The sequence below is a fragment of the Vombatus ursinus genome, unplaced genomic scaffold, assembly GCF_900497805.2.
Source record: "Vombatus ursinus unplaced genomic scaffold, bare-nosed wombat genome assembly UNPS02014973.1, whole genome shotgun sequence".
In the NCBI taxonomy this organism is placed as follows: Eukaryota; Metazoa; Chordata; class Mammalia; order Diprotodontia; family Vombatidae; genus Vombatus; species Vombatus ursinus.
The window spans coordinates 13861075-13887940 of record NW_020954751.1 but is presented as its reverse complement, the minus strand read 5'-3'; the positions used below and the strand labels follow the sequence as shown (position 1 = coordinate 13887940).

At 37.1% G+C, this 26866-nt stretch overlaps 1 protein-coding gene across 1 annotated transcript in view; it reads right to left on the bottom strand.

Moving 5' to 3' along the window:
* Positions 1 to 26866, bottom strand: part of LOC114030641 (E3 SUMO-protein ligase NSE2-like) — a 259588-nt gene that overhangs the window by 127328 nt on the left and 105394 nt on the right. The window contains exon 4 of the mRNA XM_027845490.1: positions 21163 to 21319. Within this exon, the coding sequence (XP_027701291.1) occupies positions 21163 to 21319 (157 nt within the window). The remainder of the gene's footprint in view (positions 1 to 21162; positions 21320 to 26866) is intronic.

Sequence of the window (26866 nt, the reverse complement as noted above, 5' to 3'; positions counted from 1 at the left end):
ACTATATTTCCAATTTTTTGTTACCAAAAAAAGAGCTGCTATGAATATTTAGGTATATATAACATCTTCTGTCTTGACTTTTCTCAAACCCAAATTACTTTCCAAAATTGTTTCACCAACTGATAACTCCACCAACAATTAATATCTACCTATACATAAACACACAGAGATGGAGATTATATGTATGTATGCATGTATGTATGTCCACTCCTACTCCCTCTCTCGAGCTACAGTGCTCTACCTGTCCACTGGACAATCCACTACCTGTCTACTGGACATTTTAATTTGGATGTCACATAGGTTTCTCAAACTCAACAAATCCAACAGATTCCACTATCTTCCCCCCGCCCCAAACCCAACCATCTTCCATACTTCCCCATTTCTGTTGAGAGTGCCACCATCTTTTCATTTATCCAGGATTACAGACTTGGAGTCATCCTTGACTCTTCATTCTCTCTCCTTCATCCCACACATAGAGTCAGTTGTCAGGTTTTGTGGATTCTACCTCTCCAACATCTCTTAGATCTGAACCCTTCCCCTAGTCACCACCCTAGTTCAGACCCTCATTATTTCTAGCCTAGACTGCTATAATAGTTTCCCAACTGATCTTCCTGCCTTAAGTCTTTCCCATCTCAAATACATCTTTCATATAACTGCCAATACATGGCTGTGTATTCCTAAAACACACACCTGACCATATCCTTTCTCTATTCAATAAACTTAAATAGCTCCCTATTACCTCTAGGATTAAATACAAACTCCTTTGTTCAGCATTTAAGCTCCTTCACAACCTGTTTCCTGTCTTTTTAGGCTTATTATATATAACCCTCTTTCACACACACTCTGGTAATACTAAACTGGTTTGGGGGTTCTCTACACATGAAATTCTATCTTTCACCTCTGAGACTTCTTTTGAAACACCTTGGTAGACTTACATTGAAATTTCACCATGTTACACATAGCAAAAGGTAATGATGAAATAGAACTTAAAATTCTCAATTTCTTTGTCAGTGAAAATAAACACAATTCTTGTTCTGATTTAATCTCTTAAATTAAGTGACTGAAATCGCATTACTTGGGGGCATTTAAATTAGACAAGATCTAACAAAAACAACTGCATTAGAGGAAACAGCTTAATGTGACTGGTGTTTTAGGAAAACAAAACAAAACAAAACTGATTTTCTGTTGTTGTTGTTGTTCTTCTTCTTCTTCTTCTTACCATGAAATATTCTTTCAGTTTAAATTGTTCTTCTTCTATTTCTATACTAGGTAAAGAACAGACTTTGTGCACTTTGTGGTGCTTTAACGATGATGTTTAAATCATGCAGCAGCCAAAGAAGTTAGTTTTATAAAACTACAGTATTACTTTGTATTGATCTTTCTTCCTTCTAATAGTAGTTTACAATAATATCTAAATGGGTTAAGTAGAATAGAAAATGAAAATGCCATTTAAATTTGTCAGATTCAGAACAGGAAATTCCCTCTATATTATCATTATTTCAGCCCATTGATAAATGTATAATATACTGGTAGAAAGTCCCAGGTGAGAATTATCCTGGGGATTTCCTCTATTTTGTTAAATTAAGGTCTTTGTTGACAGCTGGTATCCACATTATTATTTTTTTCCTATTTTTTTTCTACCTTTTAAATTAACATATGACTAACAACAAAAATGCTACTCAAAGGAAATGAAACCTCGACTGCCCTTATAAACATTCTTTATTCAATTTGTATGACCAAAGAACATCAATGTATTGTATGAAAGAAAATTCTATTCTAGCAACATCAGAAAAAAAACAAACCTATACATTTGGCATGTCACATCCCAAGTATATTCTTTCTACAAATTCTCTGAATCTGATAATTTCTTTCTTTACAACATCTGTTACATATACTCCCTCCTCTCTACTCACACAGTAACACCTATTACCCAGATTACCAAAACTGGCCTCTAATGGAACTCCCTGTCTCAAGTCACTCCCAAATCCATTCCATCCTCCACAAAGCTGCCAAAGCGATTTTACTAAACTGTCTGAGCATGTCACCCCTGTACTCAATAAACTCTAATGGCTCCCTATTACATCTAGGATAAAAAATAAACTCATCTGTTTGGCATTTTAAGCTCTTCACAACCTGGTTCCATCTTCCCTTCCCAGTTTTATTATACATTGTTCCCTTTTACTATGATACAGCTGTGCCATCCAACTTGCTGTTCATCACACAAAAGGCTCCATTTCTTGTCTCCAAGCCTTGGTAATGGCTACCCCCATGCCTGTATTGCTCTCCTCTCCAACCTCAGAATCTTAGAATCCCCAGATTTTTTAAAAACACAACCTAAGAGTTACCAGCGACTACAGTTATCTCTTCCCAGACTGACAATTATTCTGTATGCACCTTGTACGGGTCCACTTATTTACATGTTATCTCCCATAATAACATATAAGTTCTTAAATGGCAGGAACTGTTTTTTGTTTTTTTAATATCCCCAGGGTTCAGCACAGTATCTGACACAGAGTAAGCACTTGATAAATGTTTGTTGATTGATCCCTCCAGTTAGAGACAGGACTTGAAATTATGATGATAGATTTAAGAAGGTATAGAGAAGGTATAGGGAGATACAATAACAATGTTAAGGTCTGTGAAGTATCTTTTATATGCCAATTTGTGTATTTCCCCAATTAGAAAGTAAGCACCTTGAAAGAAAGGATCATTTTTGCTTTTTCTTAGTATCCCTACCATACTGTCTGGCACACAGTAATTACTTAATAAATGCATGTTGATTGATATAGCATCCCCTTAGTAAGATATTAACCAAACAATTTATATCTTTTGATTCACTGATCACATTGCTGGGTATATACAAGATGATCAAAGACAGAAAGACCCCATATACTAAATATTCTTAAATATCTTCTTGGGGGGGAGGGGAGGAGTAACAAAGAACTCAGGCTCAATGTCTATGTTACACTGGGTTGAACCTTACATTCCTTTGCTCTTCAGAACACATCATTCCATTCTCTCCTGAAGTTTCTGATGGGTATAGAAGAGTCTTACATTATTCAAATTTCCTTTCCTTTAAATCTGTCACGTTCTTCTATGAGATCTATAATACTTAACTTTTCTCTATACATCCTGTCTTCAAGATCAACATATTTTGCTTTTATGAAAATCATGGTGTTTTCTTTAAACATTACGGCTTCTCTTCTTCTAGATTGTCATTCACTTTTGTGTATTTTCATCTCCAATCAGTTGTTCTGTCTTTTGTTTCTTTGGTGAGAATTGTCAACATGGATTCACGCGTTTCTATTGTGCCAATTATTTTTGCTGTGCAGGCCATAAATTCTGCTTATTTCTTTCTTAAATCATTTGGGAACAACCTGCTACAGTACCATGCCCTCTTTGGAATCTATAGGGCCCTCTGTGTCATCAGTTGTTGATTCATTTTTTTCTTTGTTTTGCAATATTTATTAAGAGATATTTGAACTCATTTAGATGATCTGGAGGCCATATTCCCCTTGGTTATGAATAGCTTTCCTGTTAGTTTATCTGCTTGTGCTCAAGGTATGTAACTGAGTTTTCTTCCTCCTGAGACCTTAGGTAATTTTAATCTTTTTTCCCTTATATTTACATATTTCTCACTTTCTGACTTTGATGGCATTTCTCCTGGGGGGCTAGATCTTAAAGCTATCTCAGCCTCCTCCATGCTGAGGAATTCGTGTTTCACTGGCCTCAGTCTTGGCCAAGTGACTTCTGGGAGGACAGAACTGGCCTAATATGGCTACCTGACTCCTTTCTTTCACGTCTGGTAGATCCCCACACACAAACTGTTATTCTGCCCCAGTTCTTTCTATTGATCAGTTGTCTGGTGGACCATTATAGCAGTACAGTGCACTGCCACACTGTTACTTGCTGTCCCAGGCAGAATATACTTCCCACTTTCCATTTTGGGAGGCTTAGGGTAGCTTCTGTTCCAAGGCCTCAGTTAGCTTGCGAAATCTTGCCAGGGTGCAGAGACCAGTGAGAGAAAGGGTACTGAGTGAGTATATTGGAAATTAGGGATTAGTCTTCTCTTCTATTAGTTTATTGGATAGCTGCCTCATTAGGGTTATTGGTATCTTAGATCATGGAGACAGGTGAAATTGGTTTATGTGTTGTTCATAATTTCTACTTTGGAGATGTTTGAAAGGTCAAGAAGTAAGGAGAAAATATCTCTTAAGTCCACCATCTTGTTGGCCACATGACTCAGAGGGCCCCCCAATAAAGTCATTTACCCATTCACCACAGCAAGTATTCTAAACATTTTTCATACTTCCTTATGCCTCCAATGGCACTCCTTCCCCCAACCTATTTAACAGAGGATCTTGCCTCATACTTCACTGCAAAAATTGATGCCATTCATGAAAAACTCCCTTTCCTCCCCTCCTCCTCATCACACATCACTTAGACATTTTCCTCAGTTTTCTCTTTAATCCGTCTCATATGAGAGGCCCGTCTCCTTACCAAGGCAAATGCCTCTAAATGTACCCATGATTTCACTTTGTCTATTCTAGCATATTACCCTCACCATCATCAATATTCTTACTAATCTCCAATCTCTCCCTTTCTAGTGGCTGCTTCAACAATACTTAAAAACAAGCTCATGTCTCATCCCCTTCCATTTTAAAAACAAAACAAGTCACTCAATACTATCATCCCTGTTATCTGATCGTCCTTGCTATATATTATCTTAAATCAATACTCTCCTTTTCAGCTATAGTCCTGGAAAAAATTGTCTTCCCTCCTTGCCTCCAACATTGTCCCGACTCCCTTTCCTCTCTTCTGCCCTCTACTAAGTTCTCCACAATCTGGATTCTGGCCATATCATTCAATCAAAACTGCTTTCTTCAAAGTTACTGATAATCTTTTAATTGCCAAATCTAAGGACTTTTTGTCAATCCTCAACCTTCTTGACCTCTCTTCAACCTCTAACACTGCTGATCACCTTCTTCTTGATACTCTCTTCTCTCCAGGTTTTCAGAACATCACTCTCTGTTGGTTCTCCTCCTACCTATCTGATAGTTACTTCTCAGTTTCTTTTGCTGGATCCTCCTCCAGATCATGTCTTTTATCCACAGGTATTCCACCAAGGCTCTGTATGATGCCCTCTTCTCTATTCATTCTGTCACTTGGTAATCTCAGATAACCACCTCTATGCAGATGGTTCCCAGATCTATATATCCATCCCTACTCTCTCTTGAACTCTAGATACACATTACCAAATGTCTTTTGGACATCTCAAATTGGATGTACAATAGACATCTTAAATTCAAAATATCCAAAACAAAATTCATTATCTTTCTCCCTAAACTCTCCCTTCTTCTAATATTCCCTTTTAAAATCAATGGCTCTACTATCCTCCTAGTCACCCAGGGTTGCAAATCTTGGTGTCACCCTCAACTTCTCTCTTGTCCTCACTTCACATATCTAATCTGCTTGTCAATCTTGTTGATTCTACTTCAAAACATTTCTTCTATACCTCCTCTTCTCTCTACTTAAAGAGCCTCCTCCTCGCTTCAGGTCCTCATCATCTCTTACCTGTACTACTGTTTTGTATGACCACACATGTATAGCCTATATCAAACTGCTTGCCTTCTCAATGAGGGGGTGGAGGAGGAAGAAAGGGAGAGAATTTGGAACTCCAAGTTTTAAAAACTAATGTTAAATTGTTTTTACATGTAACTGGGGGAAAATAAAATAATAAATGCTAAAAACATTTAAAAAATTAAAAAATACACATACACATATATTTAGATATGTCTCCTCCTCTCTAAACTAATCAGTTCTCTGTCATGGAAAGCATGTTTCAACACGGGTCCTCTGGCTCCATGAATAGTCATTTTATCCATCATAGTTCTAACAACTTTCAAACTTGTTTTTTTTTTTTTTAATAGAGTTGCTGTTATTGTATAAATTGTTGTCCTGGTTCTGCTTTCTTCATTCTTCACTAGTTTATAAATAAAGTCCTCTAAACTGTTCATTTTTATAATATTGATGTTACAGCATAAATGTTCTTCTGCTTCTGTTTACTCCACTCTGAATCAGTTGTCTTTTCTTGTCTCTTTGAAATAATCTATTTCCTCATTTCTTACAGTTCAGTAGTACCTTATCACATTCATATATCACAACTCATTCAGCCATTCCTCAACTGATAGGCATTCTCAAAGTTTCCAGTCTTTTGTGGGCACCAAAATTGTTGCTATAAGTATTTCCGAATATAAAGGACTTTTCTTTCTTTGGTTTCTTTGGAACATAGGCCCAGCAATGGTAACCAGGTCAAAAGGCATGTATGTTTAGTGACTTTCTTGTTAAAATTCCAAATTGCTTCCTAGAATGTTTGTACTCATTTACAAGTCCACAACAGTGCATCAAAATACTTATTTTCCTAAAGTTCCTCCAATATTTATAATTTTCCTTTTTTTGCTATCATTGCTATTCCGATGGGTGTGAGGTAGAATTGCTCAGAATATTCTCTAATTAGCTGTGATTTGGAGCATTTTTTTTTTCCTAAAGCTGTATGAAGCCTCGGTTTCTTCCATTGAGAATTGTTTGTTCATATTCTTAGACAACTGGGAAATGTTTTTTTTTCCTTATAAATTTTAATCAGTCCCTTATACATATTAGAAATAGAGGAATATAAATAGAATATTATGTCATCAGAAGAAATAATAAGAAACAATAGAGAAGTATACAGAGGGGTCAAGAATATTTGGGTTCAAGCCCTGTTTCTGACATATGACCACAAGGAAGTCATTTAACCAACTATCTAAGACTGTAAATTACAGATAAGTTGGTGATCTAGATTGGTAGAGGTACCAGGAGTTTCCTGTACTAACGAAATCTAAGGTCTGGACTAAAATAACAAAAAATTGAATACAAGGAATTTAGAGAAATTTGGAAAGACTAGTATGAACTGATGCAAAGTAAAATAAAGGGAATCAGGAAAACACACTAAATGATTCTCATTATAATGTGATGGAAAATAACCAAGAGAGACTTCAGAATTCTGAAATCTCTAGTGATCAATCAAGATATCTGAATACTGACAGTGAAGCATGACTCCCAGCTCTTGTCACAGAGGTAGTAGATTATAGGTGCAGAATTAGAAATATACTGCCTCTATGTAAAGATGGTGGGGAGTCACTGAGATATGATGGTGACGTAAAAGAAAGAACACTGATAAAACATTTTTTAAAATAAAAATGAAATTTAAAAAAATAGCCTCAGGGCAGCTAGGTAGCACAGTGGACAGAGCACCAGCCCTAAAGTCAGGAGGACCTGAGTTCAAATCTGATCTCATACCAGACACCTGACACTTACTAACTGTGTGACCCTGGGCAAGTCACTAAAAAAAAAAAAATTGAAAAAAATATTCTCTGGGAGCTATTCCTTTGATAAATAAAATCACAAATTCATTCTGCTTCAAATTTATGTTAAGTAAAAATAATTTATACATAGAATTAAAGAATTGAAGCAAGAAGGACCTTACAGGTCATCTCATTAAACTCTTTCTTTTTTTTTTAATTTTTACAGATTCAAAAAATGAGGCACAGAAAGGTAAAGCTACTTGGTAACCTCTTCTTTATGGTATTTCAAGTACTGATAGAAAGCATCACTAGTATTGTCCCCACCTACACGATACATTTTTTGAATGCAACGAATACGTAAATTTATAGTTTTGAGAGAGCCTTCTACAATATATTATATATATATGTGTAATATCATTTATATGTAGCATTATCATTATATATAGATAATAACATTCATTTCTCTATTGCTTCTCTTTTTTCCAGTGCTTAAGCACAGTGCCTAGTACACATCAGACACTTAATAAATGCTTATTGATTGACTGGTTTTATTTTTTTCTTCCAGCAAAAAATGAATGCAAAAAAAAAAGGAATTAATACAAGAAGTTTGAGCCATAACTACAAACACCATTCACAGTTTTCTGAAGCTGTTACTATGATTTCTAATGCAGATTTATGTTTAGACAAGTAAGGCTCTGTCCTGTGCCCTATTCTCTTCTCTGCATATATTCTTTCCCTTGGTGATTACATCATCTTTCTTGGGTTCAATTATCATCTTTACGCAGATAACTCTCAAATCTGTATATTCCATCTTAATTCTTCTATGGAATGCCAATCACATATTAGCAACTAACTGCCTGCTGTATATTAACCCCTGGATGTCCTATAGGCATCTGCACCTCAACATTATCAAAACAGAGCTCATTATATTTTCCCCAAAACCTATATCTCCTCCTAATATCTTTATTTCTCTTGATGGTACCATCAGCCTTCCAGTTAGCCAGATTTTCAATCTCAAAGTTATCCTGAGCTCTTCTTTCTTCCTCATTATTCCACATCCAATCAGTTGCCAAGTTTTTATCAACTCTATTCCCACAACTTCTCTCCCATTTATTTTAATTTCTCCACTCACAGTTTCTGCCCTAATTCACTTACTCTCACTTGGATTATTACAATACCCTCCACATAGCTGCCAAACTGATTTTCTTTCTTTCTTTCTTTTTTTTTTGTGAGGCAATCGTGGTTAAGTGACTTACTTAACCTTGTGTGTGACTTGGGTCACACAGCTAGTGAGTATCATGTGTCTGAGGACGGATCTGAACTCAGGTCCTCCTCAATCCAGGGCCGGTGCTCTATCCACTGTGCCACTTAGCTGCCCTGAAACTGATATTCTTACAATACAGATCTGATAATATGGTCATGTCACACATGCCTCACTCCCTCTTCAGAAATCTTCTGGGACTCACTATAGTATCAATGATAAAATTAAAAATCCTCAGTATGTCATTTAAAGACCTCCACACTATGTTTGCAACCCATCTTTTCAAACATTTCACATTAAGATAACAGCTCCAGATCTGGACAAGAGCTCAGGGACTGTCCAGTATATCCCTCCACTTTAAAACACAAAGAAAATGAGGCCCAGGGAAGTTAAATGATTTGACCAAGGCTACCCACCTCATGTGTCCATTCTTTGTTGTCCCCCAGGTAGCCTGTGAGTGGTCCCTAATCCATGACATTCCAAATTCCATTTCTGCCTTTCCACAGGAGGCCCCTTATATTTACAGTGCATTCCCGAATTGTCTTCAAAACACAACGTAGATGATCCTCCCAGAAAATCTTTTCTGATTCTTCCAGTTGTTAATACTCTCTTCCTCTTAAAATTACTTATTTCGTATTTACTTGCTTGGATACATATTAAATGTAATTAAATAGCTTTTGTAAAACACCTTATATTCTACAATAACATTTATTTCCCCCCCCCCAAAATGTATGTACACTATTTGAAATCAGGGCGTCCTTAGCAGAGGCTTAATAAATTTAATAAACATTTGTTGAATTGAATTGAAATAAACCTACTATCTTGGTCATCAATGAATCATTGCAGCTACTAGAAAAAATAATTATATGAGAGACCAAAAATTGTAAAGTAGGTCTTCAGGAAGAGTCTGGAAAGACTACTGCTCTTACTTCTACTTACATGATACTAAATGAAGAGGGAGAAAATTATGAAACCATGCTGCCTGGGCCCATTATAAATTTATGTTGTATAATCTCAGCAGGGCACTCCCTTTTATACTCCCCTAAGTGATTCACTTTTCCACTCAGTATAGTGCCTTTTCAAAACATACCCATCCATTCTCAAACCTCTCAGGAGAACTCTGCCTCACATTTCACTGAAAAAATTGAGGCTCACAATTAAAACTCTCCCCTTCTCATCTCACATAAAATTTCACGTCACTAAGATGCCTTCCAATACCATCTCCTCCTTCACCTATCTCACATAATGAAGTAGACCTCTGCCTTTCCAAGGGAAACCCCTCTAAATGCACAAGTGATCCCATTCCATCAGTATCTTCTCCAGCTGACAGCTCCTCGTTATTACTCCTGCTCTCTGACTAATCTATCTCCGTCTGGACTGCTTACTGCTTCTGTACTGCTTACAAGTATGTCCATGTCTCCTCCATAATCAAAACACCCTCACTTAATCTGCCCATTCCACTAGTTATCCTCCTATATCTCTCCATTCTTTCGTGGCTAAACTCCTTGAGAAGGCCACCTCCAATTGCTACCTACACTTCCTTTCTGTACACTTGAGTCTCAACCCTCTACAGTCTGGCTTCCTACCTCATCATTCAACTGAAACTACTCTCTCCAAAGTATCTTAATTATCAAATTTAATGACCATCCTCAAGCTTCTTGACTTCTCATCAGCCTCTGATACTGTCTATCACTTCTCCTCTTTCAGATTTCTTGACACTATCTCCCCTGCTTCTCCTCCCCTTGACTGACTGCTTCTTCTCTGTTTCTTTTAAGGGATCATCATCCATGTCACACCGATTAACAGGAGCCCCTCTTGTCTTCTCCATCCATACCATTTCATTCACTTGGTGATCTCATCAGCTCCTAGGACAAAAATCATCTCTATACCAATGATTCTCAAATCTAGTTGAACAACTCTAGCCTCTCTCCTGATCTCAAGTCTCACACCTCCAACTCTCTATTGGCTATCTCAAACTAGATGGCCCATAAACATCTTAAACTCAACATGGTGAAAACTGAACTCATTATATTTCCCCAAAATCTTTCCCTCATCCTAACTTCCCAATTACTGTCAAGGATTCTGCCATTCTCCCAGTTCCCCAGGCTTACAACCTAAGTGTCACCCTCAACTCTTCACTCTCTCACCTACCATATGCAATCTGTTGCTAAGGCCTTTATAACACCTCTCTAATACACCTCCTTGTCTCTTTTGACACTGTCACCACCCTCGTGCAGGCCCTCACTACCTCAAGCCTGGAACATTACAATAGCCTTATGGTTGGTCACATTGCATCAAGTCTCTCCCCACTGCTGCCAATCCTTCACTTAGCTGAACCTTGATCTTCTTAAAGATTAAGTCTGACCATGACACCCCCAATCTCAATTCAATAAACTGCAATGGCTCCCTCTTACCTCCAGGATAAAATATAAAATTCTCTCTTTGACATTTAAAAATCTTTATGACCTCCACTCCTTCCCATTAGGTAAGGCTCTCATGGAAGATTTAAAGAAAGATGAATATTTTTGAAAAAGGCACTGTGGTGAGTGGAATAGTGAACTGATTAGGAAAGTGTAAAAGGACTGCCACTCCACAACGAAACCCTTCAAAACCTCCCATTCCCCCAATCCAATGTTCTTATACTGTATTCTTCTCCACATATACCGAGATTCAATGAAATTGGCTTCCTTGCTATTCCACAAACCCAACAATCCATTTACCAGCTCTGGGCATTCTCACTGGCTATCTCCTATGTCTGGAATTCTTTCTTTCATCACCTCCACCTCTTAGCTTCTCTGGCTTCCTTCAAGTCTCAGGTACAGTCCCACTTTCTGCAAAAAGTCTTTCCCAGTCCTTCTTAATCTTAGTGCCTTCCCTCCGAGATTGCCCCAATTTATCCTATATATAGCTTGTTTGTACATAGTTGTTTTTATGTTGTCTCCCTGATTAGATTGTGAGTCCCTTGAGAGCAAAGACCATTTTTTGTATCACCAGAACTTAGCACAGAACCTGGCACAAAGAAGGCCCTTAACAAATGTTTGATCTGCCAGGTGCTAAGCATGGGAATGCAAAATAAAACAAAAATAAAACAGTCTATATCTTCAAAATCCTACCTATGTGATAGTGGGCAAGTCAGTTAAAACTGGGCCTTAGTTTCCTCATTTATAAAATTAGGAAGTTGAACTAGATGATCCCTAAGGTACCCTTCCTGTTCTAAATCTATAATCCTATGATCTTCCTCTCACCACTGCCATTAATTAGATGCAGAAATTTGGTTAAGTCACTTAAAATCTATGGATTAGCCCCATCAGAGTAGGGACTGGTTTTTGCCTCCTTATTTTTATTAATATATTCCGTTTTGATATCATCTCCACACCCAAAAGTGAATTTATGTGATTAGTCCAAGATAACTTAACTGCATGATGTAACAATTTTAGAATTACCTAGATGTTCCTTCTAATATAACTTGATATTGTAACAAAAAACACAGTCAAGTAAAACAAATCCAAACAGTGGCTATGTCCAAAAATGTCTATTTCTTTACTTTGTGTCTATCATCTCTAGGTCAGGAGGTGTGTAATGTACTTCATCATTGATCACTTGGAGACATGGGTTGGTCAATACTTTGATCAGAACTCTTAAGTCTTCCAAAGTTGTTTTTCTATTTACAATACTGTTGTCCTTTTATAAAATGTTCTCTCAATTCTGTTCACTTCATTCTGCATCAATCCATACTGCCCAGGATTCTCTGAAACTATCTTTTATCATTTCTTATAGTGCAGTAAAATTCCATGACATTTCTATACCACAATTTGTTCAATGATTCCCCAATTGTCTAGGATGTAATCTAAGGCATTTCTTTATATTCTAATTCTTTTCTTTATTGCCTCTTTTTATTTCCCCCTTCAGGATCAGGAATATAATTTTGCTTGTGACTATTCCTACCCTGTTAATATCTTCACTCAACTCCCTCCCCACCCCCAACTCAAAACAACTGAAAATAAATGCTCTAAAAGTATAATGAATATAAATTATATATATACATATATAATGAATATAAATTATATATATACATATATATATGTGAGGAGCGAAAAAGAATAGAGTGAAAAATATAAGTGGCTTAAAAATAAAATATATCAATAAAATTTATTTTTTAAAAAGGGAAGAGGTTTTACAGAACTCAGACCCAACTCTGAATCTTTACCATATCAATCCAATATCTAATCAGTTGCCAATTCTCCTTAATTCTACTTACATTCATTATCACCATTATTACTCAATATTGTCCTAGAAACGCTAGCTACAGCAATAAGACAAGAAAAAGAAATTGAAGGAATAAGAACAGGCAACAAGGAAACAAAACTATCACTTTTTGCCGAAGATATAATGGTATGCTTAGAGGACCCTAGAGAATCAACTAAAAAAGTAACTGAAAAAATTAATAACTTTAGCAAAGTTGCAGGATACAAAACAAATCCATACAGATCATTAGCATTTCTATATATTACCAACAAAATCCAGTAGGAAGAGATAGAAAAATTCCACTTAAAATAACTGCAAACAGTATAAAATACTTAGAAGTCTACCTGTCAAGACAAACTCAGGAACTCTAAAAACACAATTACAAAACACTTTTAACACAAAGACAGATCTAAACAATTGGAGAAATATTAATTGCTCATGTTTAGGCCAAGCTAATATTATAAAAATGACAACCCTAACTAAAATAATTTACTTATTCTGTGTCACACCAACAAAACTAAAAAAAAAAATATTATCTTATAAAGCTAGTAAAAATAATAACAAAATGCATTTGGAAGAGCAAAGGTCAAAAATATCAAGGGAATCAATGGGGAAAAATGTGAAGGAAGGTGGCTTCAAATTATATTACAAAGAGGTAATCATGAAAACAATCCAGTACTGGATAAAAAATAAGTGGTGGTTTATTGGAATAGATTAGGAATACAAGATATAATAGGAAATAACCATGGTAATATAATGTTTGATAAACTCAAAGACCCAAGCTTTTGGTGTAAGAGTTCACTATCTGATAAAAATTGCTAGGAAAACTAGAAAACAGTTTGGGAGAAATTAGGCATAGACCAACAACTCATACCACATACCAACATAAGCTCAAAATGGATACATGATTTAGACATAAAAGTGACATCATAAGCAAATTAGAGGAGTATGGAAAATTTTACCTGTCAGATCTATGGATAAGGGAAGAGTTTATGACTAAATCAGTGATAGAGAGGATCACAGGGGGCAAAATGGATAACTTTGATTATGTGAAATTAAAAAAGTTTTGCACAAACATAATCAATGCAGCCAAAATTCGAAGGAAAGCAAAAAACAGGTGGGGGAGGAGAAGGGAGGGGGTTTACAGTAAGTAAGCTTCTCTGAGAAATGACTCATTTTTCAAATATATAGGGAACTGAACCAAATTTATAAAAATAAGAGCTATTTGCCAGTTTATAAATGATGAAGGATAAGAACAGGCAGTTTTCAGAAGAAGAAATCAAAGTCACCAACAGTAATGTGAAAAAAGGCTCTAAATTACTAATAATTAAGAGACATGCAAATTAAAACAACTCTGAGGTACCACCTAACACCTATCAGATTGGTTAACATGACAGAAAAGGAAAATGACAAAAGCTAAAGAGGATGTGAAAAAATAGGGACACTAATGTACTACTAGTGAAGCTCTGAACTGGTCCAACCATTCTGGAAAACAATTTGGAACTATGCCTAAAGGGCTATAAAACTATGTGCATATCCAACAATATCACTACTAGGTCTGGATCCCAAAGAGATCAAGGAAAAGGGGAAAGGGCATATATGTACAAAAATATTTATAATAGCTCTTTTTGTGGTAGCAAAGAATTGAAAATTGAAGGAATGTCGATCAATTGGGGAATGGCTGAACAAGTTGTAGTATATGATTGTGATGGAGAACTACTGTGCTGTCAGAAATGACAAGAGGGATGGTTTTAGAAAAACATGCGAAGATATATGAACTGATACAAAGTCAAGTAAGTAGAACCAGAACATTGGACACAGAAACAACAATATTGTAACAATGAACAACTGTGAAAGACTTAGCTACTCTAATCATGACAATGATCCAGGACAGTTTCAAAGAACTCACGATGAAAAGTGCTAGCCATCTTCAGAACAGAGACGGAAGTGATGAATTCTGAGTACATATTGAAGCATATTTTTTTTCACTTTCTTTCTTTTTCTTTTTTTTTCACTTTTTAAAATTTTTCTTACCTTTCTTCTTTTGGCAACTGGCTATATGAAAATATATTTTGCATGACTTCACATGTATAATGGGCATTATATTGCTTGCCTTCTCACTAGGTGGGGAAAGGGTTGAAAGAGGGAGAGAATTTAGAATACAAAATTTTAAAAAAAGAAAGAAAGAAAATTCTACTTCTACAACATTCCTGCACTTCTCTCCTTTCATACCACAAGCATCCTAATTCAGACTATTATCTCTTCTCACCTTGATTATTGCAATAGCCTCCTAAATGATCACCCTGCAGTCTCTTCCCTCTACAATCGAATGCCTACAAAGCTGCCAAAGTGAAATTCCTAAAGTTCAAGTCTGACCATATCACTCCCTCACTCAGAAAGCCTCAGTGGCTCCCTAGTGTCCTTAGGATCAAATACAAACTCTTCCTTGTACTCCTCCAGTTTTTTAACTTGATTTAACTGTCCCCAAAATAGGCTCATTCCAGTTTCTAAATTTTTCCTCATGTTGCTGTTATCACATGAAAGCCTGTCCCACTACCCCAACCTTTGAGCATCCCAATCTAGATGATCTCTTCAAGAATCAAGAATCAAGGGACAGCTAGGTGGCACAGTGGATAGAGCACTGGCCCTGGATTCAGGAGGACCTGAGATCAAATCAGGTCTCAGACACCTAACACTTACTAGCTGTGTGACCCTGGGCAAGTCACTTAACCCCACTGCCTAGCCAAAACAAAACAAAACAAAAAAAACAAAAAAAAAAAGAATCAAGAATCAAATTTCACCTCTTCCATTAATCCTTTCCCAGCAATTCCAGCCTATAATCACTTTTTAATTCTCTGAACTTGTTTGCAATATTAATTTTTGGCACTTAGCATGAGATTATCTTTCCATACCTTACTGAGGGCTCCTTGATGACATGGAATATTTCAATAAATCAGCACTAAATAAGTGTCCACTATATTAAATTTAACCACTATGTTAAATTTAAACTTCTTTTATATCTCTCATAATGTTCCTTACATTGCTATGTAGATAATAAGATAATAATAACAGTTAAAATAGAGGCTACTATGAGTTTTAGAAATATTATATTATTTGATCCTCACAACAACTCTTGTGAAATAGGAGCTATTGCTATCCCTATTTTACAAAACAGGAAATGAAGTCAGAGGTTAAGTGACTTGCCTAGAGTCACACAATTAGTAAGTGTCTTAGACTGGATTTGAACTCAGATCTTTCTGACTCCAGGCCCAACACTCTAACCACAGCTAGGGCATGACATAGCTGACCTCAGTTTATTACTGAGGAAGAACTCAATAAGGACACTTTAACCAGAAAGGCAGCATGGTAAAGTAGATACAGAAACAAGTCTCCAAGCCAGGAAGATCTGGGTTCAGGACTAGCTCCTAACACATACTGACCCTGGGCAAGTCACTGGTGAACCTCTCAGTGCTCTAGGCAACTACATAAAATTATCATTTGCAGAGAAAGTGGCAGGCAACATTGCTGGAAAGAATTCCCTTGCTTGGTAGTTCCCTTCACCAGTGAGATCACTGGTACAGTTCCTATCTCTACTCATATGATGATTAGTACACTCCTAGAATAAGAGTAAAAGCTCAAAAGGTATTTTTTTCACACTGAATTGAAATGAGAATGAAAATAAATTCAGTAAGATAGCTGAAAATTTGAGGAAATGGTATATAGAAACATCAAAATCTTCTTTGTGGTCTTTGAGTAAATTTTTACAAGCAAAGTAGAATTAAACATGATTGAGTCCTCCACTTCCAGCCCTTAACGGGTTGTCACGGAGAAGATTAAACATGTTCTGCCTGACCCTGGAGAACAGAACTTGAACTAACAGGTAGGATGTAGGGAGATGCAGATTCAGCTTGATGTAAATAACAAACTTCCCCAAAATGAGAGTTGTCCAAACACATAATGGGTTGCTTTGGGATATGGTTTGTTCCTTTTACTTTGAGGACTCCAAGCACAGACTTGCTGGGAATGTTATAAAAGGAATTCCTATGAGGAAACAAGTTGGCCTCAATGGCCTCTGTACTTTCCACAGCTCTGAGATTTTGTGATTCCACGCGTGGCTCCTTCAAATATTTGAGGAAAATTATCATGTTTTCCTAAGGCTTTTCTTCTCCCAGCTAAACAGTCTGAATTCCTTCAACTGATCTTTGTGTTAAAAATTCTGAATGTCTGTTTGAATGCCCTGGTCATCTTCCTCTGGACAACACTTAGCAAGATCCTTCCTAAGAGGTACGCAGGACTAGATGCGTGAATGTTACACATTTGGACTGACCAGGACAGAGCGTAATAGAAATATCACTTCCAGTAATACGGTCGAAATCCTTTCTTTAATGCAGGCGAGATCCCATCAGTCTTACTGGGGGCCATTAAAACTACTGCTAATTTCCAATGCCTGACATCTATTTGGTATAATTTAAAGTAATTCATTTTTATTCTGTTTTGGAAACAGAGATGTACTGGTAATCATCTCTATAAACTATGTCCTTCTACATCCTTCTATGTCCAAAGTGGGTGCTCGTTCTTCTTTTCTCTAGGCTACAGAAGCTCAGAGAATCATAGAGGATTAGAGCTGGAAGGGACTTTGCTTAAAATCTAGTCCAATTCCTTCATTTTATAAACAAGGATAAGGCTAAGAAACATGATGTGGTTTGCTCAGAGTAACACAGCTAATTTGTGGCAGAGCCAAGATTAAAGAGTCCAGGTCCTTTTCACCTGAATCCTGACATTGAAGCGTACCGACAGGACTAATGTGATAACGGTAGAAATTGCATTGAATTTGGAATCCAAGGACTTTCAGTTACAGTCTTACTTCTTCCACTCACTAGCTGAATGATCTTGGGCAAATCCCTTCTAATCCATGGGCCTCACTTTTCTCATTTCTGTAAAATGAGAAGGTTACGATGGATGACATCTTAAATCTCTAATGGCTCTATAACTATAATCCTAAGAGTTCTGAGACAATGTTCTTTCCCTTATACTATGCTAATTTTAAAGCTTTACTCTTTTCTTCATGGATCTTATTTCCCAAACTTTTATACATTTAGCTTGCTTTCTGCCAGATCATATACTCAGTAAATCAATTATTCAGCTCTATCTAAATAAATTTGTCAAATATCATTTATCAAAATAAATTACTGGGTAATTTAATAATATAATTTAATAACATAACAGGTACATAACTGTATATATTACTTTGTAATATATATGTTGTCTCCCTTCATAGAATGTAAAATCTTTAAGGCAGGTGTTATTTAATTTATAACTTTTATTCCCAATGCCTAACACGGTGTTTACACATAGTAGATGTTTTATTTAATGAATACTTGGTGACTGATAGGTGTCAACCTTTTATAAAAGTTTCATGGGTAACATCAATAGGTGGATCACTTCAGAAAGAAAGTACTGATTAAGAGGAAGATACATCTTCAATGGAATATAGAAATGGAAAAGGTTTTTCCCGCTAATGGACATCAGCAATCAATTCAAATTATAAAGAAAGGACTAGACTTCATAAAAGATGATTGATATCAATGTAGTCTATGCTAAAGAAAACTATATTAAAATTGAAATTTTTTTAATAATTTTAAATTTTAAATATATTCTAGATAGGACTCTAAAAGAACATTATTGCTCTTACTCGTTTGTCATTTAGACATTCCCATTATCTGCAGAACTGGAAAATGCTTCTCTTTGTATGCATAATTTTAAAAATCACTTTCGCTTTTTAAAAGGGAAGAGGAAGAAGGGAAAGAAGAGAAAAGCAAGCAGAGAAGGTGAGGAAGAAAAAAAGTGTAAGGGGGAGAAAAGATGATGGGAGAGCATAAAATGAAAGGGAAGGAAGTAGAAGAGGAAGGGAAGATGTAGCCCTTGGCATAAAACTTGCCTCCATGTTCCATATACTTTATTATGAGCAAACTTCCATTAAAGAGAAAAGCAAGCAGGGAAGGGAATGGGAAGAAATTCCAATTTCCAGATAATCTGACTTTCAGTTTATATTATATAACAACTGAAAATCACCAAGTACAACTAAATGTTTTGACCCATGAAGTAAAACACATCTTTATAAACAGGAAAAAGGCAAATTCCCTAGCACCTTTAAGAACCACAACTGAATTACAATAACATTGACCATCTGGGTGTAACAGATTATAGAATACTGTAACAATGAACTAAATTCAAGAATATACAGCTGAAAAATGCTTATCATATAAATCTAAAGTTAAAGCAAAGGTTTCTTTCAAATTGCAAAACATCTGAAATTGTGAAACTCTTTGTTGAATAGACAAGAGCTTCCCTAATCCTTTTTTAAGATCTCAGCATCAGTTTGATGAAAATGCTTATATGTAAAAGTCTATTTCAAAATATGAAACTATATCACACAGTACAAATAAAGGCATGAAGTCAATCTTTGCCTAACATTATGCAATAGCACTCTTTTCCATAGCACGAAAATGAAATAGATGGTAGGAACATAAGACTATAAAAAGGACTTGCTTCACCCGTAACTTCTAAAGAGATAAATGTATGCTCCATTACTGAGGAGTGAGGCTTCAATAACAAGGATAGGAAGAGAATTTATGACTTCATTGGTTTATGGAACTCCACAGACTCTACAAAGGCAAACCAACACTCTCTCTGTAACTTAATCTTAGAGCGTTACTTCTTGCCTAGTCTACTGCAAAAGTCTTCTAACTAGCCTCCTTTTCTCAAGTGTCTCCACACTCCTGATTTCTTCCCACTTCCTCGATTTTCCTCACTACACCATCATGTCTCAGCTGCCTAACTGTGCCTGTGGACTCCTCTCCCTTCGTAAAGCTTTCATTTGACCAGGTTGTATGGGGGGGGGGGGCGTGAGCAAAGAAGGAGAGTACTCCATATCAGTTCTGCTTTATTCTCTGAACTTAGCAACCCCTAGATACCTCCTCCCCACCAACTTCAGTTCCCCACTTATGTGTTGTTTCCCCCATTACAATGTAGGCTCCTTGAGGTCAAGGACTGCTTTTCTTTTTGCCTGTACCTGTATCATCACTAAGCACAATGTCCAACACATAGTGATCTGGGTTTAATACAGGACCTGGCACAAAATAAACATTCAATAAATGTTTGTTGATTGCCTGGCTCCAATTCATTCTCCACCTTGATTCCAAGGTGATTTTTTTTTCTGAAGTACCTCCCCATAACCTTCTGGAACAAATATAAACAGCTCTGTTTGGCATTTAGTAACTTGGCCCCATCCTACTTTTCCAGCCTTCTTCTACCTTCCATTCCTTCATGAACCCTAGGATCCAGCTACACTGGTCCACCTGCAATTCCTTGAATATGACACTTCCTCTCTCAATTCCAGGACTTTTCACTAGCTGTTATCCATGCTTGGAATACTCCTCTTCTCCATGTCTTAGCTCCTCTGACATTTTTCGAGACTGAGCTCAAACCCCACCGAGTGCAGGATACCATTCTAGGTTCCCTCTCCCCACTCACCATATACACAAGTTCCTTCTGAGATAACCTTCCATTTACTCTGAATATAGCTCTCTCAGTATAGCTATTTGTATGTTCTCTAATCCACTTGAACATAAGTTCTTTGAGGGCAGAGATTGTTTTTCATCTTTCTTTGTATCTCCAGTGCTCAGCACAGTTCCACAGGGGTGGGGATCTGTGGCCTCAAGGCCACATGTGGCCCTCCAGGTCCTCAAGCATAGCTCTTTGACTGAATCCAAACTTCACATTTGTTCACAGAACAAATTCTCTTAATAAAAGATTGTTCTGTGAAGTTTGGATTCAGTCAAAGGGCCATACTTGAGGACCTAGAGGGCCACATGTGGCCTCGAGGCCACAGGTTCCTCACCCCTGGCCTGGAAGATAGTAAGTACTGTTAGTTATTAATAAATGTTCATTGACTGACTACTCAGACACTGTAAAAATACAAATATGAGAGAGAGAGAGTCATTTTTATGAATGGAAAAAAAGCAAGCTGAGAAATTTTCTTAACATTCTTAAGAAGTCATTGGCTTTTTAGATATCAACTAAATGATCTCAAACAAAAGGAAAAAGAGACCCAAAAATACAGCAGAACTAATTCAAAAGGCAGCAGTAAATTGAGTAAGTGGTCTTGTAAAGTCAGAGATCTGCAAAAATTCTGTCAACTGAGAATTCCAATAAAATAATGTATTCCCTTGATTATAAATTAGAATAGTAAATATCTACCAGTGTCCAGTTTTGTATTGGAAAATTTATAAAATAACTTTTCAAAACACTTACATTGCTTCTTCACATCTCTCAGCTGTTTGCGAAACTGCACAAGTCTATCATCTTTTTTCAAGTCTCCTTCTGTGTTGCTATTTTTCAAAGCCAATAATTTCTCTTCGACTAATACTTTTAGATTTGGTGTTAGATTTAGGTAATTTTTATCTTTTACCTGGAAAAAATAAAAGAATGAGACACATTTTGATAGCTAACCAGTACTAAAAGACTTTATGGAAACTGAGTCCATCTGCCAAAAATTTAAAAAAAAATGCTCCAGTCTGATTAACAGATTTAACCAAAGAATGAGGCTTTTTGACTTCACTGTTTTCTTAGTTTCCATAAATATCTACCTGGTCAGTCAGTCAACAAATATTTGAGAGACTGCTATGAGGAAGATACTGTGCCAGGCTCACTAGGGATATGAAGAAAGGTAAAAGATAGCTTTAAAAGACCATTCCTGCTCTTGAGTAACTCATAGTCTAATATGAGACACAACATACAAATTGCTATGTACAAACAAGCTATACATACATGATATTGGAAATAATCACCAGAGGGAAGGCATCAGAAATAAGAGGGATCAAGAAAAGCTTCCAGTAGAAGGCAGGACTTCTAGTTAGGAGTTGAAGGAAGCCATAAAGCAGAGATGAAGAGAGAATTCTAGGCATGGAGAACAGACAGTGCAAGTGTTTTAAGTTGGGAGACAGTATCTTGTACAAACTGCAGGGAGGCCTGTGTCACTGGATTGCAGCACATGTGGAGATACAGGGAGAGTGTAAGAAGATTGGAAAGAAGGAGAAGGGCAGGTTATGAAGGGACTTGAAGACCAAATGAAAGATTTTATATTTGATCTTGGAGGTGATAGGGAGCCACTGGAATTTATTGAGGGGGGGAGGGGTAGGGTATGTGAGATGGTCTGACCATGCTTTAGGGGGATATTCTGGAGTGGGGAGGGGTTTGTTACAGCAGGCTACTGCAATAGTCTAGACTGGAGGTGATTAGGAACTACATTGGAGTGTTAAGAGAAGAATATACTCAACAGATGCTGCAAAAGTGAAATTAGTAAGCTTGGCAACAGATTGGCTATGGTGGAGGACGAAGAGGGGATGAAAGATGGTGAGGAGGAGAGAATGATACCTAGGTTTCAAGACTGGAAGACTAGGTGGACAGAGGTACCCTTAACAGTAATATGGATGTTTGGAAGTGGGGGAAGGCTTGGGGAGGGGGGAATATATTGAGTTGTTTAGGATATATTAAGTTTAAGATATCTATAGAACATTCAACTGGAGATACTTAAACGGCAACTGGAGATGCAAGACTGAAAGTCAGGAAAAAGGCTAGGGCTGAATTAGTAGATAAGAGAATGATTAGCAAAGAGATGATAATTGAATCCATGGAAGCTGATGAGATCACCAAGTAAAATAGTATAGAGGGAGAAGAGAAGAAAGTCCAGGATAGAGCCCTGTGGGACACCCATGATTTGTGGGCATGACTTGGATAAAGATCCAGCAAAGGAGACTTAAGAGTGATCAGATAGTAGAACTAGTAAAGAATGGTGTCATTAAAACTTGGAGGAAAAGCGTGATCAACATATCAAAGTTTCTAGAGATCAAGAAGGATGAGGATTGAGAGATAGCCATTAGATTTTACAATTAAGAGATCACTGGTAACTTTGGAGAGAAGAGTTTTGGTTGAATGATGAAGTGGGAAACCAGACTGTAGAGAGTTAAGAACAGAGCGAGAAGAAAAGGAAGCCGAGGTCCCTATTGCAGATGGCCTCCTGAAAGAGTTTAGTCACAAAAAGCAGGAGACACAGGATGATAGCTAATGGGAATGGATGGAGATGAATATTTTTTTGAGGCTGGGAGAGACATAAGCAAATTTATAGGGAGTTGCAAAGTAGCCATCATATGAGGAAAGGCTGCAGATAAATGAAAGAATAGGGATGATAGAGGGAACAATCTGCTGGAGAAGACAAAATGGAATGGGATCTCTTGTATATGGAGAGGGGTTTCTCTTTGTAAAGTCATTACGTAAGGCAGTGGACGAAGGCACAGATAGTGGCAAAAGGGAACTGGGATATGTGAGTTGAGGAAGAGGGAAGAAGAGGAAGCTCTTGGTGAATGGCCTCAGTTTTTTCCGTTAAATGGGGCAAGGTTCTCAGCTGAGAAGTTAGCAAAAAGGAGAGCTATAGAAAGTTGAAGGAGGGGTAAAAAGATTTGGAGAAGCTACTGTGATGCGTGGGATAGTGAGTCCGTTAGGGAAGTGTAAAAGGATTGTCGTGCCACAGAGAAGGGCCTGGTTGAGATAACACACACTTGCAATGGATCCAGTCAGCAGGGTTTTGTGACTTTCTCCAGCTTCATTCAGCAGCACATGACTAGGAGCAAAGGCAGCAGATGGTAGAAATTATCCCAGGCTGAGGCTTGGCAGGTTTAAGACTGGAAACAGAATAAGGAAACAAGCGAGTCAAAGGAAGAAGACAGTGCAGAGCTGAGTTGGTTAGGTGTGAAGGTTAGGAAGGAAGAAGAGTATAGCCAGTGTAGGGGACATGGCCTGGGAAAACACTAAGAGTCAAAAGACTGGTGATCAATGTGAGGGTGAAGAATAGGGTTTGGGGTTGCAAGGCACAGAGCAAGGTGGCATGACAACAAATAAAGGAATTTCAGAGTTCATGAACACTGAAGTGAGCATTTAATGGGGCATTAAGATCAAGAGTATGACCCTTTTCATAGGTCGCTGAGGTTCCTTTGGTATGTCAAGGTAAACAAGAAAAGTAAAGAAGCAGAAGGTAAGGGCATTTGATGAAGAATCAATATGTACGTTGAAGTCCCCTAATATGGGGGCAAGAATTATTGTGAACCATGGGCTGAACTCGAGAAAAGAAGGGGAATGTTCTAGAAGGTAATAGATGACAGCTACCAGAATTTTGATTAGATGGCAAATATGGATTGAATGAACCTCAGAGGAGGAGAAGTTACTAAGTGATAGAGGGAGAAAGAGCCTGGAAGTGGCAATAAGGAGCAAGAAGTATTCCAAATCACCCCCTTGAGCAACAAGTTGGGAGGAAGGAGTGAAAGTATGACCAGTGTTGGAAAGGGTGGCCAGGGAGGCTACGTCATGGGGAGGGAGTCGGGTTTCAGTGAGAGTGAAAAGGTGAAAAGAGTAGGAAATGTAAATACTTAAGCTGAAAGCAACTTTATTACCTACTGAGAGCATATTCCGGAGATTATGTTGGATGGGGTGGATAGCTTTAGAGTGTATCATCTTGAGGGGATATTGGAATGGCAAGTGGGTAGTGAAGGTAACAACAGATTTGTGAAATGATTGCCAGGGGCTCTGGATAAATGGGATGGAGAGGGTATGACTAAATGGGAGTTTATTAATCATTGCTAAATGAGTTCAGGAAGGTTATTAACATCACTACAGAGGGGCAGCTAGGTGGCACACAGATAGAGCACAGGTCCTGGAGTCAGGAGGACCTGAGTTCAAATCCAGCCTCAGACACTTGACACTTACTAGCTGTATGACCCTGGGCAAGTCACTTAATCCCATTGCCTAGCAAAAAACAAAAACATAACAAAACAAAACAAAACAAACAAAAAAAAACATCATTGGGGGATCAGTGACGAGAAGTAATGAAAGTATTTCTCTCTTGTCCCTGAAGGCAGGTCAGGCCAAGAGATAGATGGAAAGAACAGGAAGAAATGGTGTCTTCCTGGCTTCTGCAGGCAGAAGGTGCCCCTGCAAGGGGCCAGCCTAGGGGACTAGCACTTAATAGAATGATGTCTCTCTGATCTCATGCAGGCAGGAAGGGTCTCCTACAAACGGGAAGACTCCAGCCCAGGAGATCAGGGCACAATAGAATGGTATCTCTCTGATCCCTTGCTATTAGAAAAAGTCTCACTGTTGTTTCTCTTAGGTTGTATTACATCTTTATTCCTTCTGGTGCTCTTTTAAAAAATTCTTGCTAGGGTATTTTTTAGGGAAGCTGAGTTTGGCTAGAATCTTTCATGTTACCATCCTTGTCAGAAGGCTCTAACTTAAATTCTTAATACTGTGATTTTAAATCTGTTTCCTCAGTAGAGAGCAATTAGTTACCATATATAGAAATTTTTCTTCTACTTGAGTGTCATTATTAAATCTCTATCAGTTTTCTTTTTCATACTAAGCAATACCAATTGCTCCATGAATCAGTAATCAATCAATAAACATTTATTAAGCAGTTACTATGTTCCAGCCTTGTGCTAAATGCTGGGCCATCTTCTAGGGCTTAGCTTGTAAACCCTTTATCCCTAAAAAGGCTTTTTGCTAAGTCTATATTTTCCATAGCCCTGTTTGATGGAAGACTCTAGAAGCAGACTTATCTATATGGTTAGAGGGTGATCAGTGTTAATACACTAAGACTGTCAGTTTTTATATTACATACTATTGATTGCCTACTGCCTTTCTACTATAATTTCTACTTTTTATATAATTAAGATGTAATATAGTTCTTTTCATAAAAAATAGTCAAAGCAGATGAATAATATATTCTTTCCATTCCACCCAAGTAGGAAATCACTTTGAGAAATCCTAAATAAATTGCCCAAGGTCACCAACAAGAATATTGTCATCTACATGATCTTAATGATTCATTGTGTGACTCTTGGCAAGTCAGTTACAGTCTTTCTAGGCCTCAGGTTCTTTATGTCTAAAATGAGGAAGTTCAATAAGATGATTTTTAAGGCACTCCTAATGTTCTATGATTTGGCATCTTTAGTCTATTCTTTTGTTTTTTGGTGCTTTTCCTCCTTTTAATAATTTTCCAACCTACTATACCTCCAGAGATCAACCTAGGACAAGCTAAGGCTTAGCTGCTAAGCCATCTGAGCTCTCAACTGCCTGGGAACAAACAGGAAGCCCACAATTTCATTCTTGCCACTTTCCACCTAGTTGAATTCAGGGCCTCTTCCCTCTCCAATGCTTTCCATTTCTGGCTCTGAGACTATACTGAAATCACACTTCCATAAACATCATTTCCCTATTGTTGTCCACTCCTCCATCAGAATGTAGGTTTACTGAGTACAGATGTTTCACATTTGTATTTGTATCCCCAGTATTTAGCACAGTAACTGACATGTAGTAAATGCTTAATAAATGTTTTTATTCACTTTAAATGAGCTATAGAAACTATTTGTTGGAAGCAAAGGTTATTAAACATCTGAATGGGTTAGAGAAAGAGCTTTTGGAAGTACTTTAGGTCTTTAAAAGACTGATTCTCATCTATTAGATGTTTTACTTAAGATTCTATAAGAAGACAAAGGTTTTTTTTTGTTTTTTTTTTAAGTAACATATAGTCTCCTCCAGTCTTGTAAGCACAATTTTGGGATTATAAGCAAAAGAATAATCTAAACTGGACAAACAAAAAACAAAAATTTCAAAAAAAATTAAAATTCCCTTTTTTTCTTATTTGGTTTATTTGTTTTCCCCACATTGGTGATATCAACAAAATTTAAGGTTGTCAGGTTGGTAAAAATAAAGTAAAAATTCTGATTCACAACATTATTTTTTTCAATTATTAACTCTACGCAGATGATTCCCAGTTCTATATATCCAGCACTAATTCATAAGGCCTTCCCAGGTCCCCAACCACTCCCTGCTGTAATTGCAGATTACTTTCATCTATTACATATATATTTTGCATATACTTAGTTATCCACATGTGGTCCTCCCATTA